Source organism: Peromyscus leucopus, chromosome 15 (assembly GCF_004664715.2).
Source record: "Peromyscus leucopus breed LL Stock chromosome 15, UCI_PerLeu_2.1, whole genome shotgun sequence".
In the NCBI taxonomy this organism is placed as follows: Eukaryota; Metazoa; Chordata; class Mammalia; order Rodentia; family Cricetidae; genus Peromyscus; species Peromyscus leucopus.
In genome coordinates this window covers 68,507,221-68,535,149 of record NC_051076.1, presented here as the reverse complement: position 1 = coordinate 68,535,149, position 27,929 = coordinate 68,507,221, and the positions used below count along the sequence as shown (strand labels likewise).

Genomic DNA, 27,929 nt, shown 5'->3' with positions numbered 1-27,929 from the left:
ACCAATGCACATAAAAATAACTAAAAAAAAAAAGATTGCAATAGATAATTGAAAGTTGATTCCTCTTTCTCTCTTGTGTGTTTATGTGTGTATGTATTTGTATGTGTACATATGTGTGGGGGAGTGTACATATATGCAAGTATGTGTTGACATCTGGTATCTTCCTCTAGCACTATCCACCTTATTTATTTTGAGACAGGGTCTCTCGCTGAACCTGGAGCTCACTTACTCAGCTGGACTTGGCCAGCCAATGAGCTCCAGGGGTCTGTTAGTCTCCACCTCCCCAGTGCTGGGATCACAGGTGTGTGCCATTAAACCTGGCTTTTTTACGTGGGTTCTGGGGATGGACCTCAGGCCCTCCTGCTTGGACAGCTAGTCACTTTACTGACTGATCCCTCTCCCCAACCTAACTGTTGGAGATAATGAGTACTTCACAGTGTATGAGTGTGGTGGTTTGAAAGAAAATGGCCTCCAAAGGGTGGCGCTGTTAGGAGGTGTGACCTTGATGGAAGAAGTATGTATGTAGGGTGGCCTTTGAGGCTTCCTATGCTTGGAATACCACCCAGTGAGTCAGCTGACTTCCTGTTGCCTGCAAGATTCTCAGCACCATGTCTGCCTGCATGCTGCCATGCTCCCCGCCATGATGATAATGGATAGAACCTCTGAACTGTAAGCCAGCCACCCCAATGAACTGTTTTCATTTATAAGAGTTGCCGTGGTCATGGTGTCTCTTCATAGCAATAAAACTCTAACTAAGACAATGAGTGTTTACTCACATGTATATGTGCACCATGTCCAAGCCTGGTGCTTGAGGAAGACAGAAGAGCCACAAGTGCCCTTACACAGTGCCATTCTTCACTGGATGACAGACCCTATGATGACCTAGCTACGCTGAGGTGTGCTCAAAAGACCCTGCTTTTCATACAGATTCTTTTTTACAATGTAACCATAGAACAGAATTTAGTGTTACAGATCCTTTATTACAGTGTAGCCAGTAGAGTGGGATTGAGTGTCGCAGATCCTTTATTACAGTGTAGCCAGTAGAGTGGGATTGAGTGTCACAGATCCTTTATTACAGTGTAGCCAGTAGAGTGGGACTTAGTGTACTGTTGAGCTTTTTCAGATAGAACTACACACTAATCATAATACAGTAATTAAATGGTTTAGAAAATGAAGCAGAGAACCAGAAACTTTTAGAATTCAAGTATGCAGAATGCCTGTGTCTGCTGTATAACTAGGGGCTGGTTATCTTAGAGTTGGGGGGGGGTGTCTGTAAAATGTTTGTAAATGCAGGAGTTTATATGGATTGTGGTTCCAGACGGAGAGTCCATAATGGCGGCTGCGGAAGCATGGCAGCAGGGCCTGATCAGGAAGCTCAGAGTTCACATCTTCAACCATGCAGATAGATAGTGGAGAATTCAGGGTTCAAGTTTCACCCAAGTGTAGAGAGAGAGTGTGTGGCAAAAATGCAGGATGGCCTGGTTTCAGTGCCAGCAGTTACGGAATGGAGTGGGTTTGTTGAGCAGTGTGACACTTTTCCTGGAGAGAAGCCTGGCTGTATTGAAATGTATGTAGAAAGTTATTAAACTTTCTCCTGAGCTGGAGTGAAACAGAATTCTAACACTTTCTCCCTAGCCAAGCCCAGCTGTATCACTTCTCTGGACCTGAGCAGAGCTGTAACAACTTTGCCTGGGGAAACCTCCCCTGCTGGAGCAGGGCTGTAACAACTTTGCCTGGGGAAACCTCCCCTGCTGGAGCAGGGCTGTTACACTGTATTGGGAAAACCTTTCCCTGGGGCAGAGCTGTAAGCTGCAAAGTGACATGGTGGTGTTCCTGGGCTGCCGCCCGCGAGGATACCTTTCCATCTGAGTTTCAACGCTTACAGGTTCAGTACAAGTCTGTCTCTAAATGCTGGGTGGAGAGCAATAGGGGAAGATACATAACATTAACTTCCGGCCTCCTTGTGCATGTAAATGCAACATGCATACTATGAACAAACGTGTACATGCACCCATACATACATGCATACACCTGTGCACACATGCAGACGTACATACATGCATGTACACATATATGCATGTACAGGCACACACATCTATGCACCCATACACATACATACACACCATGCACACACATAAATACACACAAAATGAATAATAGATATTGTGTCTTTTGGGCATTGGTGTGTTCACATGACCACTGAGCTTAGATAATGTTTGAATTCTGAAGGCCTTGTAACTGTCCCCAAGGGATTAGTGATTTTTTAAAGCCACTTTTCTTCATTGTGTCCCACCATGCAGCCTTGGCCAGAACTCGCCCTGTAGACCAAGCTGGCCTGAAACTCATAGAGATCCGCCTGCCTCTGTCTCCTGAGTGCAGGGATTAAAGATGTGTACTACCATGCCTGCCTGTCACTGTGTCTTAATTTAAGATTTATATGTGTGTGTTTTGTTTTTTGTTTTTGAGACAGGGTTTCTCTCTATCTTTGCGCCTTTCCAGGATCTCGCTCTGTAGACCAGGCTGGCCTCGAACTCACAAAGATCCGCCTGCCTCTGCCTCCCGAGTGCATATGTGGGTTTTTTTTAATTGTTCCTTCTTGGCTTTTAGCGGCTCTAGAAGATAAAACGGAGTTGTGTTCGCTGTTGAGACTTCCAGTTCTGCTGCCCCGTGGTTACATGTCAAAGCCTAAGCTCTGAACCCACACGAACATGCCTGACCCACAGGCCTCATGAACCCAGTACATAAGTGACACTAACTTAAAAGCTTGTAAAACTTTCTGGGATTTGTTTTTGGTAATTCCGAGGTTCCTGATTATGAACTTATAGATGACAGTTTTGTATCACTCAGTGTCAAAAGGTTGTGCACTTACCGATTTCAAATGTCTGTGTGTCTCTCCCTCCCTCTTCCTCTTCCTCCCTCTTGGTTCCTCTGTCTTCCCTTCCCTCCTCTCTGGTTTCTTCCTGGGGTCCCTCCTCGCTCCTGCTGGGACCTCCCTCTGCCAGGCGAGCGTCTACCATGGAGCCCACTTCTGCATGCTGCACTTTGAATGGTTTGCTAAAGTGCGTTTTCTCTTATAGTAGGGCAGATGTTAAATAGGTGTGTTTGTAAAGAAAGGGGTTCCGTGTTTCCAGTTTCTCATCTAATAATTACAACAGAGGTTTTCGACAAATCTGTGTGAACCAAGAACTCGTTTTCTTTTTCTTTCAGATACACTAAAGATTCTTCATCAAGCTCACAAAGCAAAGGTGTGTCTGTGGGCGGGGTTTCTGGTGGGTGGGGTTTCTGGACACCAGCTTCACCAGTGTTGTTGGAATGGGGAGTATGCAAATGGAGGTGTGTGTCTAAAATCTCCTACTATAGGAATTATGTTTTGGAGGAGTGCTCTCTACAGCCTTCCTTTCCCATTAAAAGGAAAGAAAATAGGGGCTGGGAGATGACCCAGTTAGTAGTGTTTACCTTACAGGTGTGGGGACCTGAGTTTGGTTCCCCAGCACCCAGATGAAAGTCAGATGCAGTGGTGCACAGCTGTAATTTCAGCCCCGGGACCGGGTGACAGGGGAGTCAGCTGAGCCAGGTCAGCCTAGCTGAACTGGTGAGCTCCAGGTTCAGGAGACACTGTCTCAGAGACTAAGCTGAAGCAGCATTTCGTGTGTGGACTGTGACCTGCTGTCCGGCAGGCAGCCTGACCTCCTAATTCTGCACCAGAAACAAAGGCCCAGAAGCAAACACTGGTGCTCTGTGTACAGGTGCAGGCCACAAGAGCCCTGGTGGGTGCTGTCACAGAGGCCCCGCCCACCCCTGCAGGGTGCCGCTTACCTGAGGAGAGCTGTGTGCTTATGTGTTTGTGCTTTCATTCATACCTTCTTGAATATTTGTGTGAGGTTTTGATGATGTTGCCACCAAAGGTGTGCCTCTCAGATGGGATGGGAACGTCTTTTCTCTGGGGCCTCGGTGACCTTTCATAGACTCCTCATTGGACATGTCAATTCACTCTTACATTAACTGCTCAAGGATAAGGGACACACCTTTGTGCGGGCATGTGTACGTCTGTGTGTACATGTGCATCTACACGTGTGTATGGAGACAGGTGTGAACATGCATGTGAAGACCAGAGGTCCACATGGGGTGTCTTCCTTAATTGCTTTCCACTTTTTATTGTGGTTTTTTGAGACAGGGTCTCACTATCTGGGTCCACATGGCCTGGAACTCGATATGTAGACTAGGCTGGCATTGAACTCACTGAGATCTGCCTGCCTGTGCCTGGGGAGTGCTGGGATTTAAGGCGTGCGCCACCAAGCCTGGCTTCCACCTTATCTTTTAGATAGGATCTTTCACTGAGCCCGGGGCTCATGATTTGGCTACACTGGCTGGCTTATCCCCAGGATTGTCCTTTCTTCACATTGCCAACACTGGGATTGCACCACCGTGACCAGCTTTTGAACCCAGGTCCGCACACTTTTGTGGCAAACACTTGACTGACTGGACTACGTCCCAGCCCTGAGGGACCATGTTATTATTCGAGCCTCTTCTTACATCTGTCATCGAGTGTAATGCCTGGGCCATAGGGATTTTTATAACTTTAAAAATCTTGATTGCATTTTCATTAATTTATTTATTTATTACAAGTGTATGTGGGTGAGTGCATGTGTGAAGGTCAGAGGGCGAATTTCAGGAGTCTGTTCTTTCCTGCCATGTGGGTGTCAAGGATCGAGGTCTTCAGGCCTGGCCTCAGGTGCTTTTCCCCTCTGAGCCATCTCTCTGGCTCTCCCTAACAAGTTTTGAGTGAAGTATTTATCAATGAATTGATTTCATTTTATTTTTGTCTCAAGTCATTGGTGCCGTTGTAAACTCAAGCTTTCAGATAAATGTGTGTCACAGGTGACACAGAGCAAGTGGCTGAGAGTGTGAGCCGGTGTCAGGTTAGGGACCTGGTGACATTTGCTGCGTATGAAAACGTGACAGTGTCTCATGGACCCATGCGTGTCTGAGACTCCATGTGGCACCCGTTACCCGTTCCTTTTATGGACACCAGAATGTTCTAGCACAGTCTGACCACAGGCTTCTCCGTGGAGTGTGTTCATTCTGATTTCTGAACAGTAGAGAAGGTGAGGTATGGTTTTGTTTTATGTCTTATTAGTTACTCTTCTCTTTGCTGTGGTAGGATACCTCACAAAAGAGGCTTGAGAGAGGGAGTTATTTATTTCTTTATCATTTTATATCCTAAAACCCAGTCCATCGTGGAGGGGCAAGCATGGCTTTTATAATAAGCAGAGCCATGGACTCTGGAGCTCAGTAGCCCCCCACCCCATCCCACCCCTGTGTGTGTATATGTGCCTGTGTGTGTGCTGTGGCCAGCGGAGGGAGTCGGGTCCTGCTCGGTCACTCTCTGCCACACTCCCCGCAGACAGGCTCTCTCACTGAGCCTGGAATTAGGCTGGCAGCCAGTGAGGCCCAGCGACTGCTGTCTGCACTCCACATAGCACTGAAGTCACAGGCACCCTCAGCCTTTTGAGGGAGCTGGGGATTTGAACTCAAGTCCTCATGCTTGCACAGAAAACGCTCTTACTTGGGTGAGCCATCTCTCCTGCCCTACAGCCATGGTTTTAAGAGAGAAAACCCGTAAGACTTTAGAAGACGGCCCATGATGCATTTCTGTTGGCACAGCGAAGTTTACAGGCACATCTCCACACGTGTGACGCGTACGTCAGTGGTGTCAGGAAGCACGCGTGGCCAGGTACAGGTTCTGCAGAGGACAGCTCAGTAGCTAGGGCGTAGGGGCAGGAGACTGCCGTTTTCACTCTCCATGTGCTTGGGGGATTTTGTGTTTAGATTCTGTGTTCTAAAAGAACTTTTTAATGAAGCGTTGAATTTTTTTTTTTTTTTTTTGTGAATGTGCTCTGGAGTTCAAGACCCTCTGTCTGTACTGAGTGAAGTTCATGATCCATGGAACGTGGCCTCTGGCTTGTGGGGCTTCTGTTTGGCAGTGGAGAGACCTTCCTGTTGAGTCTGTCTCAGATATATTCCAGAAATACGGTGGACGGGGCTTGGGGGATGATTTCGTCAGTGAAGTGTTCGCCTCACAAGCATGAGGACCAAGGTTGAGGTCCCCAGAACCCACAGAGAAAGGCAGGTGTGCGAGAACCCTCTCCGCCATTGCTGTGAGTCTCAGCTGGGGACAGTCTCGTGAGTCCCTGGGGTTTGCCCTAGCTGCAGATGTCTCCTCCCCTTAATGGTACTCTCTGTCAAGTTATCTCTTTCATTGCTCTCCCTCCCCATCTCTCCCCCATGTTCCTACCTCCCTTCCCCTCTCACCTCTTCCCCTCTATTCCCCCCTTCCTGGGGCGATCCATGTGTCCTCCTCTTTACCTAGCTTCTCTGCGTTGCGGATTGTAGCTTGGTAATCCTTTGCTTGCTTCCAACATTCACTTATGAGTGAGTACATACCATGTTTGTCTTTCTGGGTCTGGGTTATCTCATTCAGCATATTTTTTTTCCTAGTTCCATCCATTTGTCATAATGACATCATGACAAATTTCATGATGTCATTATTTTTTACCTCTGCGTAATACTCCATTGTGTAAATGTGCCACATTTTCTTTATCCATTCTTCTGTTGAAGGGCATCTAGATTGTTTCCAGGTTCTGGCTATTACAAATAATGCTGCTATGAACATGATTGAGCAAATGTCCTTTTGGTGTGGTTGAGCATATTTTGGGTATATGCCCAGGAGTGGTATTGCTGGGTCTTGAGGTAGATAGATTCCCAATTTTTTGAGATACTGCCATACTGACTTCCAGAGTGGCTGTACAAGATTGCATTCCCACCAACAGGTGGAGAGTATTACCCTTGCTCCACATCTTCTCCAACATAGGCTGTCATCTTTTTTTTTTTTTTTTTTTTTATCTTAGTCACTCTGTCAGGTGTGAGATGGTATCTCAGAGTCGTTTTGACTTGCATTTCCCTGCTGGCTAAGGATGTACACTCAGATTAGTGTCTACCCTAATTGTCATCATAGAACCTACATCCAGTAGCTGATGGAAGCAGATGCAGAGACCCACAGCCAAACACTTGGCCAAGATCCTGGCTTCAGTTGAAGAGAGGGAGGAAGGATTATAAGAGCAAGGGGGGTCAGAATCATGACGGGAAAAACCACAGAAATAGCTGACCCAAGCTAATGGGAGCCCATGGACTGTGGACTGAATGGGGGCGAAAGTTGCATGGCTTGATGTGTAATGGGACCAGGACTTACCCTGGTACACAAACTGGCTTTTTAGACCCCTTTCCCTATGGTGCAATGCTCTACTCAGCCTTGATGCAGGAGGGAGGGCCTAGGTCTGGCCCCAACATGGTATAACAGCCTGTGTTGACTACCCAAGGAAGGCCTTACTTTCTATGAGGAGGGAATAGGGGTGGGATGGGGGTAAGTGGGGGGAGTGGGAGAAGAGGAGGGAGGGGGAACAGGGGTTGATATGTAAAAGGAAAGAATATATATATATATATGGCCAGGTGTTGTGGCAAGCACAGTAATCAGCCTGGGGAGGCAGAGACAGGCAGCTCCCCAGGGCTTATGCCAGCTAGTCCAGCTAATCAGTGAGTTCTAGGTTCAGTGAAAGACCCTGTCTTAGTTAGGGTTTCTGTTGCTGTGAAGGGACACCATGACCACAGCAACCCTCATAAAGGAAAACATTTAACTGGGTGGCTTACGGTTCAGAGGTTTAGTCCATTGTCATCATGGCGGGACATGGCAGCATGCAGACAGACATGGTGCTGGGGAGGTAACTGAGAGTTCTAGATCTTGCAGGCAACAGGAAGTGAACTGAGATACTGGGTGTGGCTTGAGCATAAATAAGACCTCAAAGCCCGCCCCACGGTGACACACTTCTTCTAACAAGGCAACACCCACTCCAGCAAAGCCACACCTTCTAATAGTGCCACTCCCTTTGGGGGACATTTTCTTTCAAACCACCATAGACCCTGCTTCAAAAAATACATCGGAGTAGAGATTGAGCAAGCCACCCAACGTTGGCTCCTGGCCTCCATTGCACACATACCCATGCATTCTCATGCACACACATATAGGGAACTAGAATAGACTACGAACAGCTGTATTCTGATTGGAGAAGTTTGCAGAGCTGGGCACCAAGGGAACATTCCTTGGAACCCTAGTTTGATTCCAAAGCCTCTTTGTAGCACCGTCTACAATGTAGCTTACAGTATTAGCACTTAGTAGGTCTACATTCTGCATCTTCTCTGTTATCTCCTTACCATAGTAGAATTTAACACGACTTAGATTATTGCTGAGACTCCATGTAACAGCTCTGTGTATGTGTGTGTGTGTATGTGTGTGTGTGTGTGTGTGTGTGTTATAGATGGGTACACGTGTATATGCTGGGTGCATACATGTGTGCATGGATATGGAAGCCAGAAGTTAGTGTTGGGTGTCTTCCTCTATTATTGTCCACTTTACTTTTTAAAATATTTCTTTGTTGGTTATTTGCGTGTGTCCATGTGGGTGTATGTACGTATAAGTGTGTGTGGAGGGTGCCTGTAGAGTGCAGAAGAGTCTCGGATCCTCTGGAGCTAGAGTTACTGGTGTTGTGAGTGGTGCTGGGATCTAAACTCCAGTCTTCATGATAGAGCAGCAAGCTCTAACCTCCGAGTCATCTCTCCAGTCTCATCCACATTCCTCTTTGAGACGGGGTCTCTCACTGGGTCTGAGACTTGCTGATTGATTGGGCTGGCTGGTCAGTGAGCTCAGGGGTCCTCCTGTCTCCACCTCCCCAACACTGAGATTGCATGGCACGGGGTTCCAAACGCAGCTCCTCGTACTTGCGGGGCGAACACTTTCTGACTCAGCTGTTTCCCGGCCCTCCAGTACTACTCTCAGGTCTTGGGACGTCTTGGCCCAGTGTCCTGATCAAGTGGGGCTTCTTTCTTCCTAGACAAATGAGCTTGTGTTGGGTTTGGACGACGACGACACACTCCTGCTGAAGGAGGACAGAACGCTCAAGGACTCAGGAGTAGGTAAGAAGGGCTGGGGTGGATGGAGGGGCACGGGGCTTCCCGGCCTGTGAGCGAGGGCCCCTGGATGAAAGTGTCTGAGAATCCTCCCAAAGTGAAGCCCCTGTGCTGAGAATGCTGTGCGTGCTGATCGTTTGACCCAGGGCACTGGAGTTTGCTCTGCATATGTGCAGAATGCAAATAGTTCTTTGCAGGTTCGTTCCGAACTCTGGTGAGGGTCATTGTAAATGATTGACAGGCTGTTAGTACACTGACTGCCGACTGTCATCAGCGCCGTTGGAGAGAAATGGACCTAGTGGAACTAATGTGGAATAATGAAATGAGATGTTGTTTGTACAACGCGCAGTGTAACTTCTGAGAGTCACTCAAGACTCTCAGGGCCAGCCAAGCCGTGGAATTTATAAGCCTGGTGTGTACAGTGGGAAAATGACCTGATTTAGCCTTTCAACCTAGAATGTGCGTTCAGTTCCATTTGAAAGAAATGCTGTGTGGCCATTAGATGTCAGTGTTAGTCTGCTTAGGCCTTCAATATGTGCATGAATATGAGCAGGAGTTCTAAGCAGAAGGCACTTGCTGCCTGTGACACACCTCTGTGGTTCAAGAGCAAGACAGTGTCCCAGCGCACACTTCCTCCGTCAGTCCCCGTATACAGTAGGTAAGAGGCGTGGACAGTGAGGGTTACACTGGGGAGCCGTGAGGTTTCGTTGTTGCCGGTTTGGACAGGTGTTCAGTTGAGCCGCTTTCACTGCATGCCAGGAATCCACTTTTGAAGGATTCACATGGTTTATGTGAATTCCTGACACTGATCTTTCCACAGAAACAGGATTTAAAATAATAGGTCAAGGGGCTGGGGAGATGGCTCCGTGGGTAGGTGAGCTTGCTGTGCAAGCATGAGGACCTGAACTTGATCCCCAGCACCCCTGTAAAAAAGGGGAGTGTGGCCGTGTAAGTACCTGTAACCACAGCAGTGTGGGGGTGGAGATGGGAGGGTCTCTTGCGCTTGCTGGCTGCGCCTAGCTACGGGTTCAGTGAGAGACGCTGCCTCAAGGGAATAAGATGGCAAGCAGGACCACTGATGTCCTGTTTTGGCTCTGCATACATCAACTCTTGCATCTGCATGGGCACTTGCACACACAGACACAGACACACAGAGACACAAATAAATAAATGGTGGGTTATGAAATCATAAAGTTGATATCTGTGTTAAGTCTACACAATTTGCTGTAATTAGTGTCTGTTCATATTATGAATGCAGTAGATTTATTGTTATATGAAATTAAAAATCATTTTTTCTGTCTCTGAATTGTGCACAGGAATTGTATTCTCTGGTGCTTATATTATTTTCTGTAACTTCATCCAGGATCAAGTTCCCTGGAAGTAAAATCAAATTTGGGACAATTATAATGGCTTCTTTCTGGGCATGGTGGTGCGTGCCTTTAGTCCTGGCACAGGGGAGGCTGAGGCTGGACAGCCGTGAGTTTCAGGTCATCCTGGGTTATACAGACAGTGCAAGACCAATCTAGACTATCTGCTGAGAGCCTGTCTATAAATAAATAAATAATAAATTAATGTTTTTGCTATTTGGAAGAAGTCATCCACCAAATAGATATTGAACGTTTATTTTGTGCCCGTGAGAAATGATTTTTTAACTTGACACTTGGTGTATCAAATGCTGCTTTTATAGCAGGGGCACTTGTCTAATTGAGACTTCTGGAGCCTGGGGGAAGGCTGGCTTGCTTTAAAAGCCAGCACCAAAATGAACATTATAGACTGGCATTGATGTGGGAGTGGACAAGTAGCTCAGTGAAAAACAATGTAAAATTTTTGTTGTGTTGGGTTTGGAGGATGACGACACACTCCTGCTGAAGGAAGACAGAATGCTCAAGGACTCAGGAGATAGACTTTGAGATAATAAAGTTGACATCTTGCAAATAAACAAAGGAGAAATGAATTAGCCAAAACTATGTGAGTTTCTAGGAAATAAATTTTAAATCTTTAACTCAGTCTCTACTTAAAAAGAAATTCTAGATGAATTAATGTCACAATGTAAAAATAATTTTAAAGTATTTTTTACTTGCTAGGTATTGGGGTACATGCCTTTAATCCTAGCACTTGGGAGGCAGAAGCAAGTGGATCTCTGTGAGTTAGTGACCAGCCTGGTCTACAGAGTGAGTTCCAGGACAGCCAGAGCTACATAGTGAGACCCTGTCTCAAAAAAAATTTTTATACTCTTTTTTTGTATGCATCTATGTAAGTGTGTTCGTGTGCGAGGGGGGTGCAGTGGCATGCACTATGGTAAGCATATGGGGGTCAGAGGACAACCTGTGGAAGTTGGTTCTCTCCTCCCACCATGTGGGTCCCAGGGAATGGAACTTAGGACGTCAGGCTTGGAGCAACTGCTATCTTGTCATCTAATAAAAAATGTGAGTTCATGACCTCAGAGGAGAGGGTATAGAGGGGGAAATGTATAATATGATCCTAAAAATGGTAAAGAGACTGTGTTGTCAACTTGACATAAATTAAAGTCATTCAGGGAAATAAGAGCCTCCAGTAAGAAAATGCCCCCAGCAGTGGCCTCTGGGCAGGCCTGCAATTCATTTTCTTAATTGATAATTAATGTGGGAGGGCCCAGCTCACCGTGAATGGTGTCACCCCTGGGCTGGTGGTGCTGGTTGCAGACTGAGCAAGCCAGTAAGTAGGACTCCTCCTTGATCTCTGCTTCAGCCCTTACCTCAAGTTCCTGCCCTGCTTGAGTTCCTGACATGACTTCCGTCAACGATGGACTGTGATGTGAAACTATAAGCCGAAATAACCTCCTTTCTCCCCAGTTTGCTTATGGTCGTGGTCTTCATCACAGCAGTGTAAACCCTAACTAAGACACAGACCTAAAGGAAAAATAACAAACTATGAATCCGTATGTTGAGTATGTTCAATGACACATAAAAAGTTGCTGGCCTTGTTGCTGGATCCTGATGGCTCACTCAGGGGAGGGGTGAGAAGGCGTGGCATCAATGATACAGACACTGGGAGTTCAAAATGGGGAAAGCCTTATATACCCTCCTCCCAGCACCCAAGCTGTGTGACATTGCATGGCCATCCCTCATTGGCTGGCCACAATCAGGAACTCTGACAGCTCCTGTTGCTAGGCCCTCAGGCGGACTCCAGGTTGGCTCATAAGGAAGTACATTATGCGCATGCCTTGGCAACTGGTTTGAGCCGATTTCCTCGACCCTATGGGCCTGTCCTACTACATAGCCTGACTGAAGAAATCTTCAGCACTTGGAGAGGTGATAGGTAAAGTGTTTACTGGGTAAAAACCCAAGTTTAATCCCTAGTAGTCACATTAAAATAGAAAGAAGGAAGAAAGGGAGGAGGGAGGGAGGGAGGGAGGGAGGGAGGAAGACAGGCAACAAAACCAGCAAGGTGTGGTGGCCCACTTCTGTTATCTCAGTGCTGGGGAGGTGGACACCGGAGGATCTCTGGGGCTCACTGGCCAGCCAGGCTAAACAGTCAGTGAGCTCCAAGTTCAGTGAAATCCTGTCTCAAACAAATAACGTGGAAGATTTGGAGAGATGGCTCAGTGGCTAAAATTATACACTGCTCCTGCAGAGGACCCAAGTTCAGTTCCTAGCACCCATGTTGGGCAGCTTACAACTTCCTATGTCTCAAATTCTTATACCTTCTTACTTACCTCAGTGATCACTGAGCATGAGCATGTGCAAACACACACACTATTTTTAAAAATTAATTAAATTTGAAAATAAAAACAAAAATAAGGTGGAAAATGACTGAGGAAGATTTCTGATATCAAATTCTGGCCTCCACATGCACACACACACACACACACACACACACACACACACACACCTGAACACACATGTGTATGTACACATACAACATAGACATACATGCAAACAACCTTGTAGTTAGTACAGAAAAGATAAATGAAAAACTGTACAGATTGAAGGAACAGTTACAATGTCAAAAATACTTCCACACTATTGCTCGGGCAGCAAATACATGCTGAAAGAGATGCTATCTGCATAGCAGAGCCAAGAAACTGAGGGTACACCCCGGCCCCCAGGGCTTGGGCTCAGAACCTGTTTCTGTCCACTGTGTCCATCCGGGTGACCTTGAACCACCAGCAATTATTACAAGATTGGCAGTCATGAATAAAACTGGTGAGCCTCAGGTAGGTGATAGTGTGGGACAGGACTTTCTCATGCACGTCTGCTGAGAGCATGCATTTCCTTTCATGCTCTGTAGTCGAGGACCACTTTCTGTGTCCTAAGTCTTCTAAGTCTACAGGAGCATGCCTCCTCAGGTCCACCTTCTGAAGGCAGTAGGGTTGGTTCCCTCTCCAGTTCCTCGTCTGAATCACTGATGTGGATATTTATCCCATGGATAAAAAATATATTGTGTGATATCATCACTTAAAACATACACATGGGACTGAACAGATGACTCAGCAGTTACATGCGCTTGATGCTCTTCCAGAAGATGAGCCTGCATCCCAGGACTCCTACTGGGTGGCTCACAACTGTAACTCCAGCTCCAGGGAATCGAATGCCTTCTTTCTGGCCACCGCCTGTACCCCTCCCCCCCCCACACGTACATACCTACTCACAAACACACACGCACACATACATAACAATATTTAAATATTTTTAAATAATAAAAGGTACATAATCCATGTTTGTAGGTGTGTATGGAGGAAGGACCACACACCAGCCAGCCAGTGAGCCCTGGAAACTGCCTGTGTCCACTTTCCGGGTCCCAGGATTACAAGTGTGTGCACTACATCTGGCCTTTTTTAAAATGTGGGTTTTGAGGATGGCACTCAGGTCCTGATGCTGGCAAGGCGAGCATTTTGCCCCTTCTTGTTTTAAGGCTTTGATCAGACTCTGATTCAAATCAGATCCTTTTTATGGAGTCACCTCTGGCCCTGGAGTGATCTAGGGATCCCCAAAATGCCCTCTAGACCTGGCAAGGCAGCATGTGGGTCCTTCCTAGAAACAATTTCCTCCATTTCCTAGAGCTGTGTTCTGTCCTCTGGGGAGCAAGCCTTGGTTATATCTGGGGGAGGACGCAGTCCCCCGAGAGCAGAGGAAATTACATGTGGGAGTCGAGTTGTCAAGTGTGATATTTCTAGGGACTTTTCCTCCCTGCCTGCGTCTGCTTCGGCTTCGGGGAGGTTTAAGAGACAAACTCAAAGTCAGCACTCGCTCCTCTCCTCTCCTTGATCTCACTGAAAAGCTGTCAGTCTGCTATCACAGCCAGTTACCATGGGAATAATGCCAGTGTGATAAATGTGTCATCCTGACTTTCTGCAGGAGTTGGAAAAGAAAGGCTGGGAGGAGAGCCAGGAGAAGAGAGCAAGATGCCGTTCCTCTGCAGCCTTTCCGCTTTCCTGGGACCCCGTGGTATATCCCACACAGCAGTGTACAGTATATACCTCCCGTGGCATATCCCACACAGTAGTGTACAGTATATACCTCCCGTGGTATATCCCACACAGTAGTGTATAGTATATACCTCCCGTGGTATATCCCACACAGTAGTGTACAGTATATACCTCCTGTGGCATATCCCACACAGTAGTGTACAGTATATACCTCCCGTGGTATATTCCTGACAATAGCACCCATTTTTGTTGGCAGACTTGTATAAATAAAATGATTTGCTTTAGGGCTGGGAAGATCACTCAAGGGGTAAGAGGATTTGTTGCTCAAGCCTGAGGACCTGAGTTCGCATCCCCAGCACCTGTATAAAAAGCTTGGGCATGGCCACAGTCATTCACCTATAATCCCAGAGCTGTGGGGGATTAATGCGGGAGATCACTGGGGCTTGTCGGCTGCCACCCTAGCTCCAGGTTAAGTGAGAGACCCTCTGGAAGAAGGAAGGTGAGGAGTGATGGACCGGGACACTGACCCCGTCCCCTGGCCTCTGTGTGCACATGTATGCAATATTGCAGGCACCTACACAACACACATCAAAAAGAAAAATAGGACTGACTACTGGGAAGAGGAGGGAGCTTCACCAAGACATTTAACTTATACAACTTAAAGGTTGTCCTCAATAAGTAAAGTTTCACGGACTAATTTACCTCGGAAGGAAAAGTGCCAATAAGTTTTGCAGTGCTGTTTTTTCTGTTTTTTCATTTTGCTTTGTGTTCCCGCTGTCCTCTTTGAATCTGTCCTGTTGTGAGAAAGAATTCACGGCTTAGTGACTCTCACAGAGCAGATTGTGTTTTACTGTGAGACGTTAAAGCGGTGACGGTGGGCCATGCCAGCACCGATTATCTGAGGCCTCTTGCCAACCTTGGTTCTGTAATAATCCCACAACTCCCCGGGGGTTGCTTCTCACTTTGTGTATCACGTCTGCCGTCAGCTTCCTGCCCTCTGCCTCCACCCAGAAGCTCTCGGTGGTGGCGTCCTACATAGAGAAACACTGTGCAGGTCTCTGGCTCCCCTGCTTCACTGTGTGGGTCTGCATTTCCTTAAGGATCCAGGCCCTTGCCTGTCCTGTGTTTTCTTCCCTGACTGTCACAGTGGCTGTCTTCACATTAACATTGTCACAGTGGCTGCCAAGACTCAGCAATGCAGGCTGGGGTTCCAGAACAGACTCAGAAGTCACCCCTACCTGTAGCAGGAATCTTAAATTGTCTTATTAATAAAAACAAACCTATAGCCAGGTATTGGGGTGAACGCTGGAAGATCAGGGAAGCAGAACCAGCCACAGTCACCTCAACTCGCCATTTCCTTAGCTGATCCTGTTTCCTCAAACTGGAAGCCTCTGAGTCCTCATCCAAATGGATCTCAGCTGAACTGTGCTGCTCAAAGCCTAAAAGCTTAACCAGGCCTAGTTCCTGGTTTTTGTGCCTTATATACCTTTCTGCTTCCTGCCATCACTTCCTGGGATTAAAGGCTCTTGTTACCATGCCTGGCTGTTTCCAGTGTGGCCTTGAACTCACAGAGATCCAGGTGGATCTCTGCCTCTGGAATGCTAGGATTAAAGGTGTGAGTGCCACCATTGTCTGGCCTCTATATCTAGTGGCTGTTCTGTTCTCTGACCCCAGATAAGTTAATTAGGGTGCACAGTATTTTGAGGAACACAATATCACTACACCTACCGACGCTTCTTTCTTTATTTGTGGGCTGTGTGTGTGTGTGTGTGTGTGTGTGTGTGTGTGTGTGTGTGTGTGTGTTCAGACAGGTGTGCATCTGTGCACATGTGAGTGCACAGCCCTGAGGACAGCTTCAGATGTCGTTCTTCAGGAGCTGTCCACTTTGGTTTTTTGAGACAGGGTCTCTCACTAGCCTTGAAAATCATCAAGTAGGCTAGGCTGGCTGGCCGGTGAGCCGCAGGGGCCTCCTGCCTCTGCTGTCACAGCACTGGGATTACAAGCACAGGCCACCATGCCTGGCTCCTCACCCCTCCAGTGGACTCAGGAATGAAATAAAGAAGAGCAGATCCTCAAGCTTGCCAGACATCACACGACCAACGGAGCCACCTCCTCAGCCCATCCTCCTTGGTTCCTGTTAACATTTGTCGTTTAGGTTTTATTTATGTTTTCCTTTTCTCTAGCAATGCTGGGGATTAAACTCAGGGCCTTGCACACACTGGCAGGCATTGCACTACTGAGCTGTACCATGTTTTTTATTATTTTAAAGTATCACTTGACACATAAAATTGACACATAATGATTTGGCTTCCTGTAAGCTTGTGTTTGTAACAATTTTATGTATTTATAAGTAAGGATATTTGCACTCTGTGGAGTACAGTGTCGTATTTTGATACACAAATACACACACACATACATACATACATACATACATACATACATGTATAAATATGTAATGATCAAGTCTGTCACTTTAGACACTTATTACTTATTTATGTTGGGAACGTGCGAAACCCGTCCTTCAAGCTATTTTGAAATACAACATATCCTGACCCCTGAAAGCCTAATTCTATGAAAACACCTTTTTAAAATGTGTGTAATTATGTATGTGTTTGTGTATGTTTGGGTGTCTTAGTTAGGGTTTCTATTGCTGTGAAGAGACACCATGACCACAGCAGTTCTTCTAAAGGAAAGCATTGAATTGGGGCTGACTTACAGTTCAGAGGTTTAGTCCATTGTCATCAAGGCAGGAAGCATGGCAACACTCAGGCGGACACGGTGCTGGAGAGGGGCTGAGAGTTCTATATCTAGATTGTCAGCAGGAATGAGAGAGAGCCACTGGACCTGGCTTGAGCTTCTGAAACCTTAAAGCCCACCCCCAGTGACACACTTCCTCCAACAAGGCCACACCTCCTAATAGTGCTACTTACTCTGTATTAGCCTGTGGGGGCCATTTTTATTCAAAACACCACAGTGGGGTATAAGTTTGTGTGTGTGCATGTTCATGTGAGGCCAGAGGTCAGCACTGAGTGTCTTCCTCAATTGTTTTCCACCTTATTTTTTGAGACAGTGTCTCACTGACCTTGGAACTCATCTAGGCTGACTGGTCCATGAGCTCCAGAGATCCTCATGTCTTCCCAAGTACTGGGGTTGCAGACATGGACCTCCATGCCTGGCTTTTTATGTGGGTGCTAGAGTTCCAACACACTGCATCAAGCACTTTACCCACTGAACCACCCCTCGATCCCCAAAAAGTACATTTTAGCTTTCACATAAGGGTGAGCTCCACAGGTATTTATCTTTTTGTGACTGGTGTATGTCCTTATCTAATGTCATCAAGTTCCATGCATATTGTTACATATGCTAGGATTCCATCCTTTTTGTGGCTGAATTGCATTCCACTGCATAGATGTTTTTACCTCTCCAACTCCAAGCAGGCATGTGCCTGGTGTACGAAAGCTCAGATGTTTCATCATGTGCTGTCTTTGATGTGTTGTTTGAAATCTTCCCTACTGGCTGATTTACACAGCCAGCCCAAGACAAAGCAAGCGTGATATGAAGGTCCCAGTAAGACCTCATCCCATTTCCCCTCATTCCAGCCTCCACTGATAAAAATTTAGAAGTAGAACTCAGTTGTGAGTTCTGTGCGGAAGGATTTGAAGGTTAGGGTTTTGTGAGCATGTGGATTTAAGTTCGGTCCCCTCAGATCCATGTAAAAGAGCTAGGTGTGATGGTGCATACTTCTAATCCAGCTCTGGGAAGGAGGAGATAGGCAGGTCCAGCGTAGCCTACTTGACCTATTCTCACAGGCCAATGAGAGACCCTACCTCAAAAACAATCAGGCGGTGGGGGGGGGGGACTGGAGAGATGGCTCAACAGTTAAAAACACCCTTCCAGAGGACCTAGGTTCAATTTCCAACACTCACCTGGTGGCTCACAGCTGTCTGTAACTCCAGTTTTATGGCCTCTGACTCGCTCTTCTGGCCTTTGCAGGCACTGTATGCATGTGATGCACAGATGTATATGTAGGCAAAAACTCATACACATAAAATAAACAAAAATAAATCTCAAAAACCAGGTGTTTGAAAAATGACACCTAAGGTTGACTTCTAGCCTCTATACGCACATGCACACATACATGTACACACATGTACACACACATACATGCATACAAAAGGAAGGATAAAACATTTTCCTGGAGCAGAAGAGAGTGGAACTTTCTCTTTGGACATCAATTTGTTCTGAGATCTATTTTTTTTTTAAAAAAATACTGTTATCATCACTTGACACTCTGTCCTGGATGTCCCAGAAAGCCAGGACACACCTGTCAGCTTCTCTCAGACTATGTAAGTCACAGCGTGAGGTCAGGAAGGTAGACAGAGAACTTGTCGTGTGTCTTTGTTGCTGCCGATAAATGTGTTTCGATAAGTCAGAGGATTGATTAAACTAATTTCTCTTGAGATTTCAGAGGTAGAGTAGATTATTTTTACTTTCTCTTAATTCAAGTAATCATCAGTGTCCCACTGAAGAGGTGTGTATGTGTGTGTGTGTGTGTGTGTGTGTGTGTGTGTGTGTGTTTGTGGGTGTGTGTGAAATCTGTTTAAAAGTGTTATAAAATTCTTAATGCTATGTCTAAAGTCTGGATGTCCCGGCTCATGTTACAATGGCAGGCGAGAATTAAGAGACTCCACAATGTATTTGGCGACTCTCCTTGGTTTCATTTGATAGTGACATGAGGACACTTAGTTTTAGATCTCACAGTCTCTTCAGATTCCCACACTGAGCGAGACCTCTGCACCCACTGTACTGTGCTCAGAGCACATTTAATTTAAAGCCAGGTGCCCTCTCCTACCTGCTCTTTTCTGCTGAGCTTAAAGAAGTGTTTTAAACAGAACTTGGGGAGGAAGGGTTGAAGGGATGCTAGTGGAGAGAATGGTTGGATAGTGGTCATAAAAGTCTCTTGTGGGGGGGCATGCAGCTCAGTTGGTAGAGGCTTGCTGGTCACTGCAAACCCCCAGCTTTAGCCCCAGCTTGCACATGGCGGTCCATGCCAGTCACCCCAACATTTGGGAGGTGGAGGCAGGCTAAGAAGTTCAGTCATCCTCATCTACATCAGAGAAACTTGGTCTACAGGAAACTTTGTCTCAAAAAGAAAACTGTTTGTAATTGCTGTTTAAATTGTTAAAAAATTTTAAGTACATGAACCCATTCTCTCAAATATTTCCAACGGATATTCAGATTTTTAAAAACAATTATTCTTTCCATTTGGAAACTATGTTGCTAAAGCCTAAAATATACTTTGTTTGTGTAGTTAGAGTTTTTTGAGTCGTCATCTCTCTGTAATCCATGCCAGTAGCCTGGAACTTATGATCCTCCTGCCTCAGCCTCTCAAGTGCTGGACTTTTAGGCATGTGCCACTATGTCTGGTGGCTTGAAAGAAATTGGCCCCCAAAGGGAGTGGCACTGTTGGGAGGTGTGGCCTTGTTGGAGGGAGTGTGTCACTGTGAGGGCAGACTTTGAGGTCTCTTTTTCTCAAGCTTCCCTCAGTGTGACAGTCAGTTGACTTCCTGTTGCCTCTGAGTCAAGACGTAGCACTTTCAGCTCCAGCACCACGTCTGCCTGCACGCTGCCATGCTCCCCGCCATGATGTTAATGCACTGAACCTCTGAAACAGTAAATGAGCCCCACCCCCAATTAAATGTTTCTTTATAAGGTTGCCATGGTCATGGTGTCTCTTCACAGCAATAGAGACCCTAACTAAGACACTGTCTTATGCTTTACTTTGTGTGTGAGCTTGTGTGTAGTGTGCCTGTGTGTGGGTGCATCCACAGAGGCCAGTGGAAGACATCAGGTGGCCTGCTCTATCACTCTTCACCTTTTTTCTTTAAGACCTGGAGCTAGGGTAGTCCTACCAAATTCTGGGGAGCCTCCTGTCTCTACCTCCCACAGAACTGGGGTTACAGGCATGTGTGACCACACTAAGTTTTTTACGTGGTGCCAGGGATTCAAATTCAGGTCTGCCTGCATAGAAAGTCTCTTAACCACTGAGCCATCCTCCCAGTCCTTTATGTTTTACCTGTGAATAGTTAATTTGTAGCTTGTGTTTTCTGATTTGTTACAGTCGAGCTTTTAATATATACATATATGATATGTACATAATATATATATAAGCATTAAATTTAACCCATTTATGGGCCCAGTTTTCCAGAGACTGGGGGCAATGTTCTAAAAATAAAATCTCCACCTTCAGTGGTTTTCTTCTGAGCCTTTGTGTCCATCCACGCTGTATAAACGCCGAGTCACAGCTAGACGTGGTGGTACACACAGAGGCAGGAGGGTCGTGGGCTCCAGGCTATCAGCCTGCATTGTACGATTCAACCTTGTCTCAAACACCCAAAATGAACCAATGAAAAGGTAGATCCTAAACTTGAGTAACGTAGTCTTTGTGAGGAGAGGTCAGCCTGGTCCACATAGTGAGTTCCAGGCCAGCCAGGACCACATAGTCAGACCCTGTCTCAAAACCAACAGGCTAACAAAAGCCAAGCCGTAAGTGCTGAGTTACTCTAACGGCTCCTCCAAATCAATCTGCCTGTTCAGCGCTGGCCTTCTCCCCGGTTATCCCGAGAGGCTGCAGGTGAGTGTCAAAGGCAGGCAGTGACAAGTGTGGTTACAGCTCAGTGACTTCAGCAGAGTGCCAGGCGGGCGAAGACTGCAGAGTTCCGTATGTGACAGCCCACGAAGACGAAGCCTTGCCCTGTGATCTGAGCACATGCCTTCAGCTTTCTCTACTAGAAACACCGCTCTGGGGCCGGGGGGTGTAGCCCGTGGTTAGAGTGCTTGACTAGTAGTGTACACCCATTCCCGAGTCCCATCCCCACTACTGCATTAACTGGGCTAACGGTGCACACTCATATTCCAGAGCTGGGGAGGCAGAGGCAAGATCGGGAGTTCACGTCATCTGTGGCACAGAGGGAGTTCAAAGCCACCCTGGCCTAGAAACCCTGTCAGAAAGAAGAGAAGGAAGAGAGGGAGGAATGAATCGTGTAGCTCTCCCCCTGAGTAGGGGTCCCTTCAGAAAGAACTTTTTGTTGTTGTTTTACAAAGCACAGTGCTCCAGACACCTCCCCTTGGAATGACTTAGTTTTCTGAAGCCTCACCCTCCCTTTGCTCAGCGTGCAAGTGCTGGTGCGCTTGGTGTGTGCTCGTGGAGCGCAGGGCAGGGCAACCCGTGTCTTCCTCTGTTACTCTCTGCCTTCTTACCCCGAGACAGGGGCTCACACTGACCCAGAAGCTCGCTGTTTATCTGTTTCAGCTAGGCTGCCTGCTCAGTTTGCTCCCAAGATCCTCCCGTCCCCACCCCCACAGTGATGGGGTAACAGACTCCCGCAGCCATGCTCAGCTCTTACATGGGTGCTGGGGACTCGAACCCAGTTCCTCGTGCTTGCAGAGCGGGTGCTTTTACCCACTGAGCCATCTCCCAGCCCCTCCAGCCCCCCCCTTACAGTCAGCCGATTCTTTGAAACGTGACGACCTGCACGCTAAGCCACTGTTTGCTGAGGGAGTCTCATCTCTAGCCCGTCTCCGATTCTCAGTCTCTCTCTGCAGTACCTACCCACCCAGGCTCAATTCGATGAGAGTTCCCAATCAAATTATCAACCACTGGGATTAAATCTAATCCCGAGGGTGAAGTACGTCTGGACCGAGGACCTGTGGATATGGCCATATCGTTTTCCTTCTCTCAATATTTGTTCATTTTCTCTGGAGCACAGGATAGCTTATGGTAGAGAGATACTACATATGATATTCTTGCAAACAACAAAAGACATTCTTAATGAAATGTTGTACTAATCTCTTGAATTTCATTCTTTTGTGATAGAATCTAATGATGAGATTAGAGCTCCACGCTGCAGACCGGAGGTAATCCTCTGCACTCCTCATCCTATTTATTTGGGTTGAAGAGTTTCACTTGTCTCTTTGGAGCGTCTATGTTAATTGAGTACTCAGTATTCATTACGAATAATCATGTCTGTTTTCTTGTTGAGCTTTGGAAGGCCTTTTGCCTTCTGTGAAAGCCGAGCAGACTGTATTAACTCCTGGTTTAATTTTAAAAAAACCAGTGTGGAACTTGTGGGTGCCAACGCCTTGAAGAGCCACATGTTTAATAATGGGAAGGCTCTCCATCAGATCTGAATTAATAATGCTGCTGACTTATTGTTTTAGAAGACGGAGTCCTTGACCCGCTAGGTTGAAAGCTCCGTGGCCGCCCTGAACCTCTGTGGGTCCTTTAGCTGAGCCATCTCCCCCGTGAATAATTAGAGGCATTTGAAGGTATTGCATAGAAGCCAATTTGTGTCTTTCACTTTGCATATTGCTGAAGCCTCATGAATTAATCATAAGCAGGGCCAAAAATTAACTTCTTCAGACACATATTTTGATGGGTCATGAGGGAGAATGTAAAGTGATCTGTAAAATATTCTACTGATCCTCTAAGTATTAAATTATTATACCTACGGGCTAATTTCAGGAAGGGGCGGGGGAGCCCCTTCCCTTCTGGAACTGACTAGTCTATTTGAAAGAGATCAAGGTTTTCTATTTTCCAGGGGTATAAATGAGCAATGTAGGTAACCCCCTGAAAATCTTCACTCTTGTGTTAACTCTCAATTTTAATTTAAGGAGTTATTGTTTTCAAATTTTAAAATTACATTTATTTGTAAGTGTGTGTGTGTGTGTGTGTGTGTGTGTGTGTGTGTGTGTGTAAGTCAGAGGCTTGTGGACTCTGAGGACAGAACTCAGGCTGCTGGGCTCAGCAGAAAGCTCCTTTACCATCTCACTAGCATGAATTATTCTTCCTTTTATTTTTGAATTATTTGAGTTTTAATCTGCTCTAACCACACTGAAACTTCTGGTTGGTTTGGTAAAAAGTTATTACGCAGTCCAACCATCAACTTGTCTTTTCATTTTAAGCATCCATGATAACAAACCAATGTAATATGGATTTCCATACTTGCTTAAAATCTAGTTTCACATTAAAATCCTGTTTCTCCCCTTTTCTGTGTTTCTTCTTTCCAGCCAGTGAAACTGAAATTGCTTTCTTCTGCGGAGAAGATTATAAGAGATACAAAGCTAATCCCACCTCCTCCTGGTGAAAGTGCCCGGGTTACACCTTTGCATTCCTTTCTTCCACAAGTGAGTTTTTTAAATTGTCAAATAAATCTTTAAAAAATTAATCCGTGGATGATTTTTCTCTATAGGGGTCTCTCTGCCATTCTCTTTTCTTCTTTCCCTCCTCCCTTCTTTCCCCCTTCCCTCCCTCCACTGCTTCCTTCTTTCCTTTCTTGTCATAAAATGAACAAAACATTTGATTTTGAAAAATGAAATAAATGTTTAAAAGGCATCCCCAGTAATGGATAAACCCTGTGGGAAAGCATATGCCTGGAACCCCAGCACTTGAGAGGCAAATCGGGAGTTCAAGGTCATCCTTGTCTGTTAGGAAGTTCAGGGCCAACCTTGGCTACATGAGACCCTGCCTCAAAAATAAATGATTTTTTTTCCCTAAAATTAGGAACTATTTGGTGACTAATGTGTTGGGTTCTTTAAAAAGATACAGCAGAGCAGGAGAGATTGTTAAGAGCACTGCCACACAGGCATGAGGGACCGAGTTCGATCCCCACCACCCACGTGGAAAGCAGGCTGTGGCCAGGTGCTCCTGCAACCCAGAGCCGTGGAGGGACAGACAGACAAGAGTGTCACTGGGGCGTGCAAGCTGCCGGCCTAGCTCCTGCAACCCAGAGCGTGAGGGACAGACAAGAGTGTCACTGGGGCGTGCAAGCTGCCGGCCTAGCTCCAGGTCCAGTAAGAGATCCTTCAAAGGTATGAAACAGAATGACAGAACAGGACCCAGCATCCTCTTCGGACTCCTGCACATGCTAGGGTGGGTACCCCCTGCACATGAAACACACACACACACACACACACACACACACACACACACAAACTTAAAAAAAATTAGAGAAAGATACATCCAAGATTATACTGTTGGGAGAGACTCTTTAGAGAAACTGCTATTGTCTCTGACTGGCAGAGATTGCAGGAGGCTGGTAAGGGACAGTCAAGGCCATTGCTTACCCAGGAGTGTGAGATGCGTGCCCCCAAGGCATTGGGTAGGGTTATTTTCGGGAAGTTTCCTAAAAGGAAAGGGTTGTTTGCCTTTTTTTTTTTTTTATCAGTCCTCACAAATAATACTGCTAGCATTTTTCTTTTCTGGGTCATTTCCTGACTTTTATTACAACAAACTCTAATAGAACCAAATTCACTTGTTGGGAGAGAGTAGGTCGCCGGATGTGTGTACTTCCAGGAGAAAAGCGTGAAGACACAGTCCGTGCCCTGGAAGACACATTCCTCCAGAGCAATGTAATGCCCTTGGTGCCTGGGGGTGCTGAGCAGTAGCTGTTTTGAAGGGGTCACAGCTAGCACGTTTCCGCATAGATCGTCCGGAAGGGCTGGCTGGCTCTGGGCTTCCAGTGCTGGCCTCTTCCTTTGCAGAGACGGGGAACTGGTTTCATCGTGGTGGGGTTGGGAGGCAGCTAATGTTTTTCTCTTTAAAGGAATCATCTCGAAGAGTCTGATTAGCATGGTCAGAAGCACTCCGCTTTGTTGGAAGGTTTAATAGAGTCCTTTTTTAAAACAGAGATTGTTTGTTTTATTCATTCGCTCATTAAACAAAGTGCTGAATACACAGATGGCTTCAGACAATTTTTGCCTCAGTAAGTGGGAATGATAGACATGCTTTTACTAGAATGGCAGGACAAACTGCCACAGGAGCACGGGCAAGGGGGCCATCAGTTCTGTGAGGTGTTATTTTTGTTTTAGTATTTTTCTAAGTCCTGCTTGAGCTGTGTCTTCAAGAACTGAACTGACAGTTCTGCTGAGGGAAAGAATTGTTGCTGCTGATGTAGCTGCTGTGGTTGATGTGGTTGTAGCTGCTGTGGTTGTTGTTGTAGCTGCTGTGGTTGATGTTGTAGCTGCTGTGATTGTTGTTGTAGCTGCTGTGGTTGATGTTGTAGCTGCTGTGCTTGATGTGGTTGTAGCTGCTGTGGTTGTTGTTGTAGCTGCTGTGGTTGATGTTGTAGCTGCTGTGGTTGTTGTTGTAGCTGCTGTGGTTGATGTTGTAGCTGCTGTGGTTGTTGTTTGGTTGGTTTTTTGTTTTGTTTTTTTCATGAGACACTAGCAAGCATGCAGGCAAGGCGGCGTGGGAGAGCTTGGGGCTTTAGTAGGAAGTGTGGGCTCCAGGGGTTGGGGACAGGGACTGTGATTTCAGATTGTGAAAATAAACATGGAAAAATGATGAGTGTTTGAGAAGAAAGTTTGGATAATGTGCAGGACCTTGGGAAAGAGAAGACTTTAAAATGTGGCTTCTGACATTCATCAAATCTGACATACAAATATGAAAACCTAGGTCAAAGGTCACAGTGGCTGGAGAGATGGCTTAGCAGTTAAGCTGCTCTCACAGAGGACCTGAGTTCAGTTCTCAGCACCTACTGTAACTCCAGCTCCAGGGGAATCTTGCGCCCTCTTCTGGCCTCTATGGGCACTGCACTCATGTGCACAAACCCACATATAAGCATACACACATACATATAATTTAAAAATTAATCTTTTTTTTAAAATCACATGGAAGTCAAAACACAAAGGCTGAAAGAGTCTATTTGCACATAAAAATGAAGGACAGCCGGGCGGTGGTGGCGCACGCCTTTAATCCCAGCACTCGGGAGGCAGAACCAGGCGAATCTCTGTGAGTTTGAGGCCAGCCTGGGCTACCAAGTGAGTTACAGGAAAGGCGCAAAGCTACACAGAGAAACCCTGTCTCAACCCCCCCCCCAAAAAAAAGAAGGACTAGTTTCTAGTCTATCTAAAGGACTAGTTTCTAGTCTATCTATCTTGCAAATCAGTGAAAAGAAGACAACCATATAATGAAAATTTACAAAGATTTGTAGGGAAGGAATACAGGGGACAGACAAGAGGCTCATCAGTTAAAAGACTTGCTGCTAAGCCTGAATTCCTGAGTTTGGTCCCAGGACCTACATAGGGGAAGAAGAAAACTGATTGCTTCAAGCAGTGTTCACACACACACACACACACACACACACACACACACACACACGCATGCACAGAGAGAGAGAGAGAGAGAGAGAGAGAGAGAGAGAGAGAGAGAGAGAAACACACACGTATGACAAATATCCCTTTTCCAAGGAAATTCAAGTTCAATAACAGGATTCCACTTTCCGTCAATAGACTGACTAAAAAGAAAGTCTTGGGCAGCCGCTGACAGTGATGTGTGCCCGTATTACTGATGGGAGAGTAAATCTTATCCAGTCATTTAAATGAGCAATTTGGAGGAGTGTCTATTGAAATAACTGTAAATTATAGGGACCCAGAAGTCCAATTCTTGGAGTCTTTTTCCAAAGAAATGTCTAAGAAGGGAATTCGCTGTAGTGTTAAAACAGGAAACTGTAACCACCCTAGATGATGGTAATAGAGCGTGTGTCACTGTGTGTCTCTGTTCTAGATGAGGACATTGTGCCACTTAGTGTCATGGAGTCTGAGACATGATGATGTCACTGAGGAGGGTCTCAAAAAAACGTGACGCCAGTTTTCAGAAGCCACACTGGGCCAGGGAGATGAGGCTTGATGGGTAAAGGTGCTTGCTGCCAAGCCTGATGACCTGAGTTCAATCCCCAGGACCGCACGGTGGAGGGAGAGAACTGACTCCCTCACATACGTATACACATACACACGGTGATCTATATGGTGGTCAGTATTGATCTTCACTCTGACTGGACCTAGAATCACCATGGAGACAAAGCTCTGAGCATGCCTGTGAGTTTCTAGATTTGGTTAATTATGATGAGAAGGCCTACACCAGCTGTGGGCACCAGTGTTCCCTGTGTTTGAGTCCTGGCCTGCGCAAAAAGGAGAAGGTGAGCTGAGCATCAGCATCCATCGGTCTGCTGCCTGACTGTGGATGTCATGGGACCAGCCGCCTCCTGCTGCCGTGACTCCCCACCATGATGGACGGTACCCCCAAACTGTGAGCTCAAATAAGCTCTTCTTCCTCAAGTTGCTTTTGTTGGGAATTTTGTCCCAGCAACGAGACCTAGAAGTTATACAGTGTGTATGTGCACAGGACACAGAGAAGGAAGCTAGGGTGGGGAAGCAAAGACACAAAAAGTCTTATCTATCATGCTGAATTGTACCAGAGTATATTTACGTTCAAAGTCAGTAAAAACAAATCTAATACATATACAGCAAATTTAAAATAACAGGGACAACAAGAAGAAGAAAAGAAACGTGTCAGGTAAATGTCATGAACATATTGAACATTTTAGTATGTTATTTCCCTCTGAATTGTTTTTTGCTATATTAATATTTTAGTGTTTATCTTGTGTATTTTAAGTTTGACAAGTAATAGTTACTTTTTAGAAACCATCTTGGAAGGGAAAAAGTA

The 27,929-nt window shown here is 46.1% G+C and overlaps 1 protein-coding gene across 3 annotated transcripts in view; it reads left to right on the top strand.

Moving 5' to 3' along the window:
• The window catches only part of C15H2orf76 (chromosome 15 C2orf76 homolog), a 66,932-nt gene extending 43,280 nt beyond the window's left edge, over positions 1-23,652 (top strand). For 2 of the 3 annotated variants that reach the window (XM_037211477.1, XM_028893939.2), the window contains 3 exons: positions 3,208-3,245; positions 8,943-9,024; positions 23,495-23,652. In XM_037211477.1, the coding sequence (XP_037067372.1) occupies positions 3,208-3,245; positions 8,943-9,024; positions 23,495-23,571 (197 nt within the window). In that variant the 3' untranslated portion in view covers positions 23,572-23,652. Of the gene's footprint in view, positions 1-3,207; positions 3,246-8,942; positions 9,025-22,645; positions 22,807-23,494 lie in introns of those variants that run through there. The other variant, XM_037211476.1, reaches the window with a different exon arrangement.
• The last annotated feature ends 4,277 nt before the right edge of the window (positions 23,653-27,929 follow it).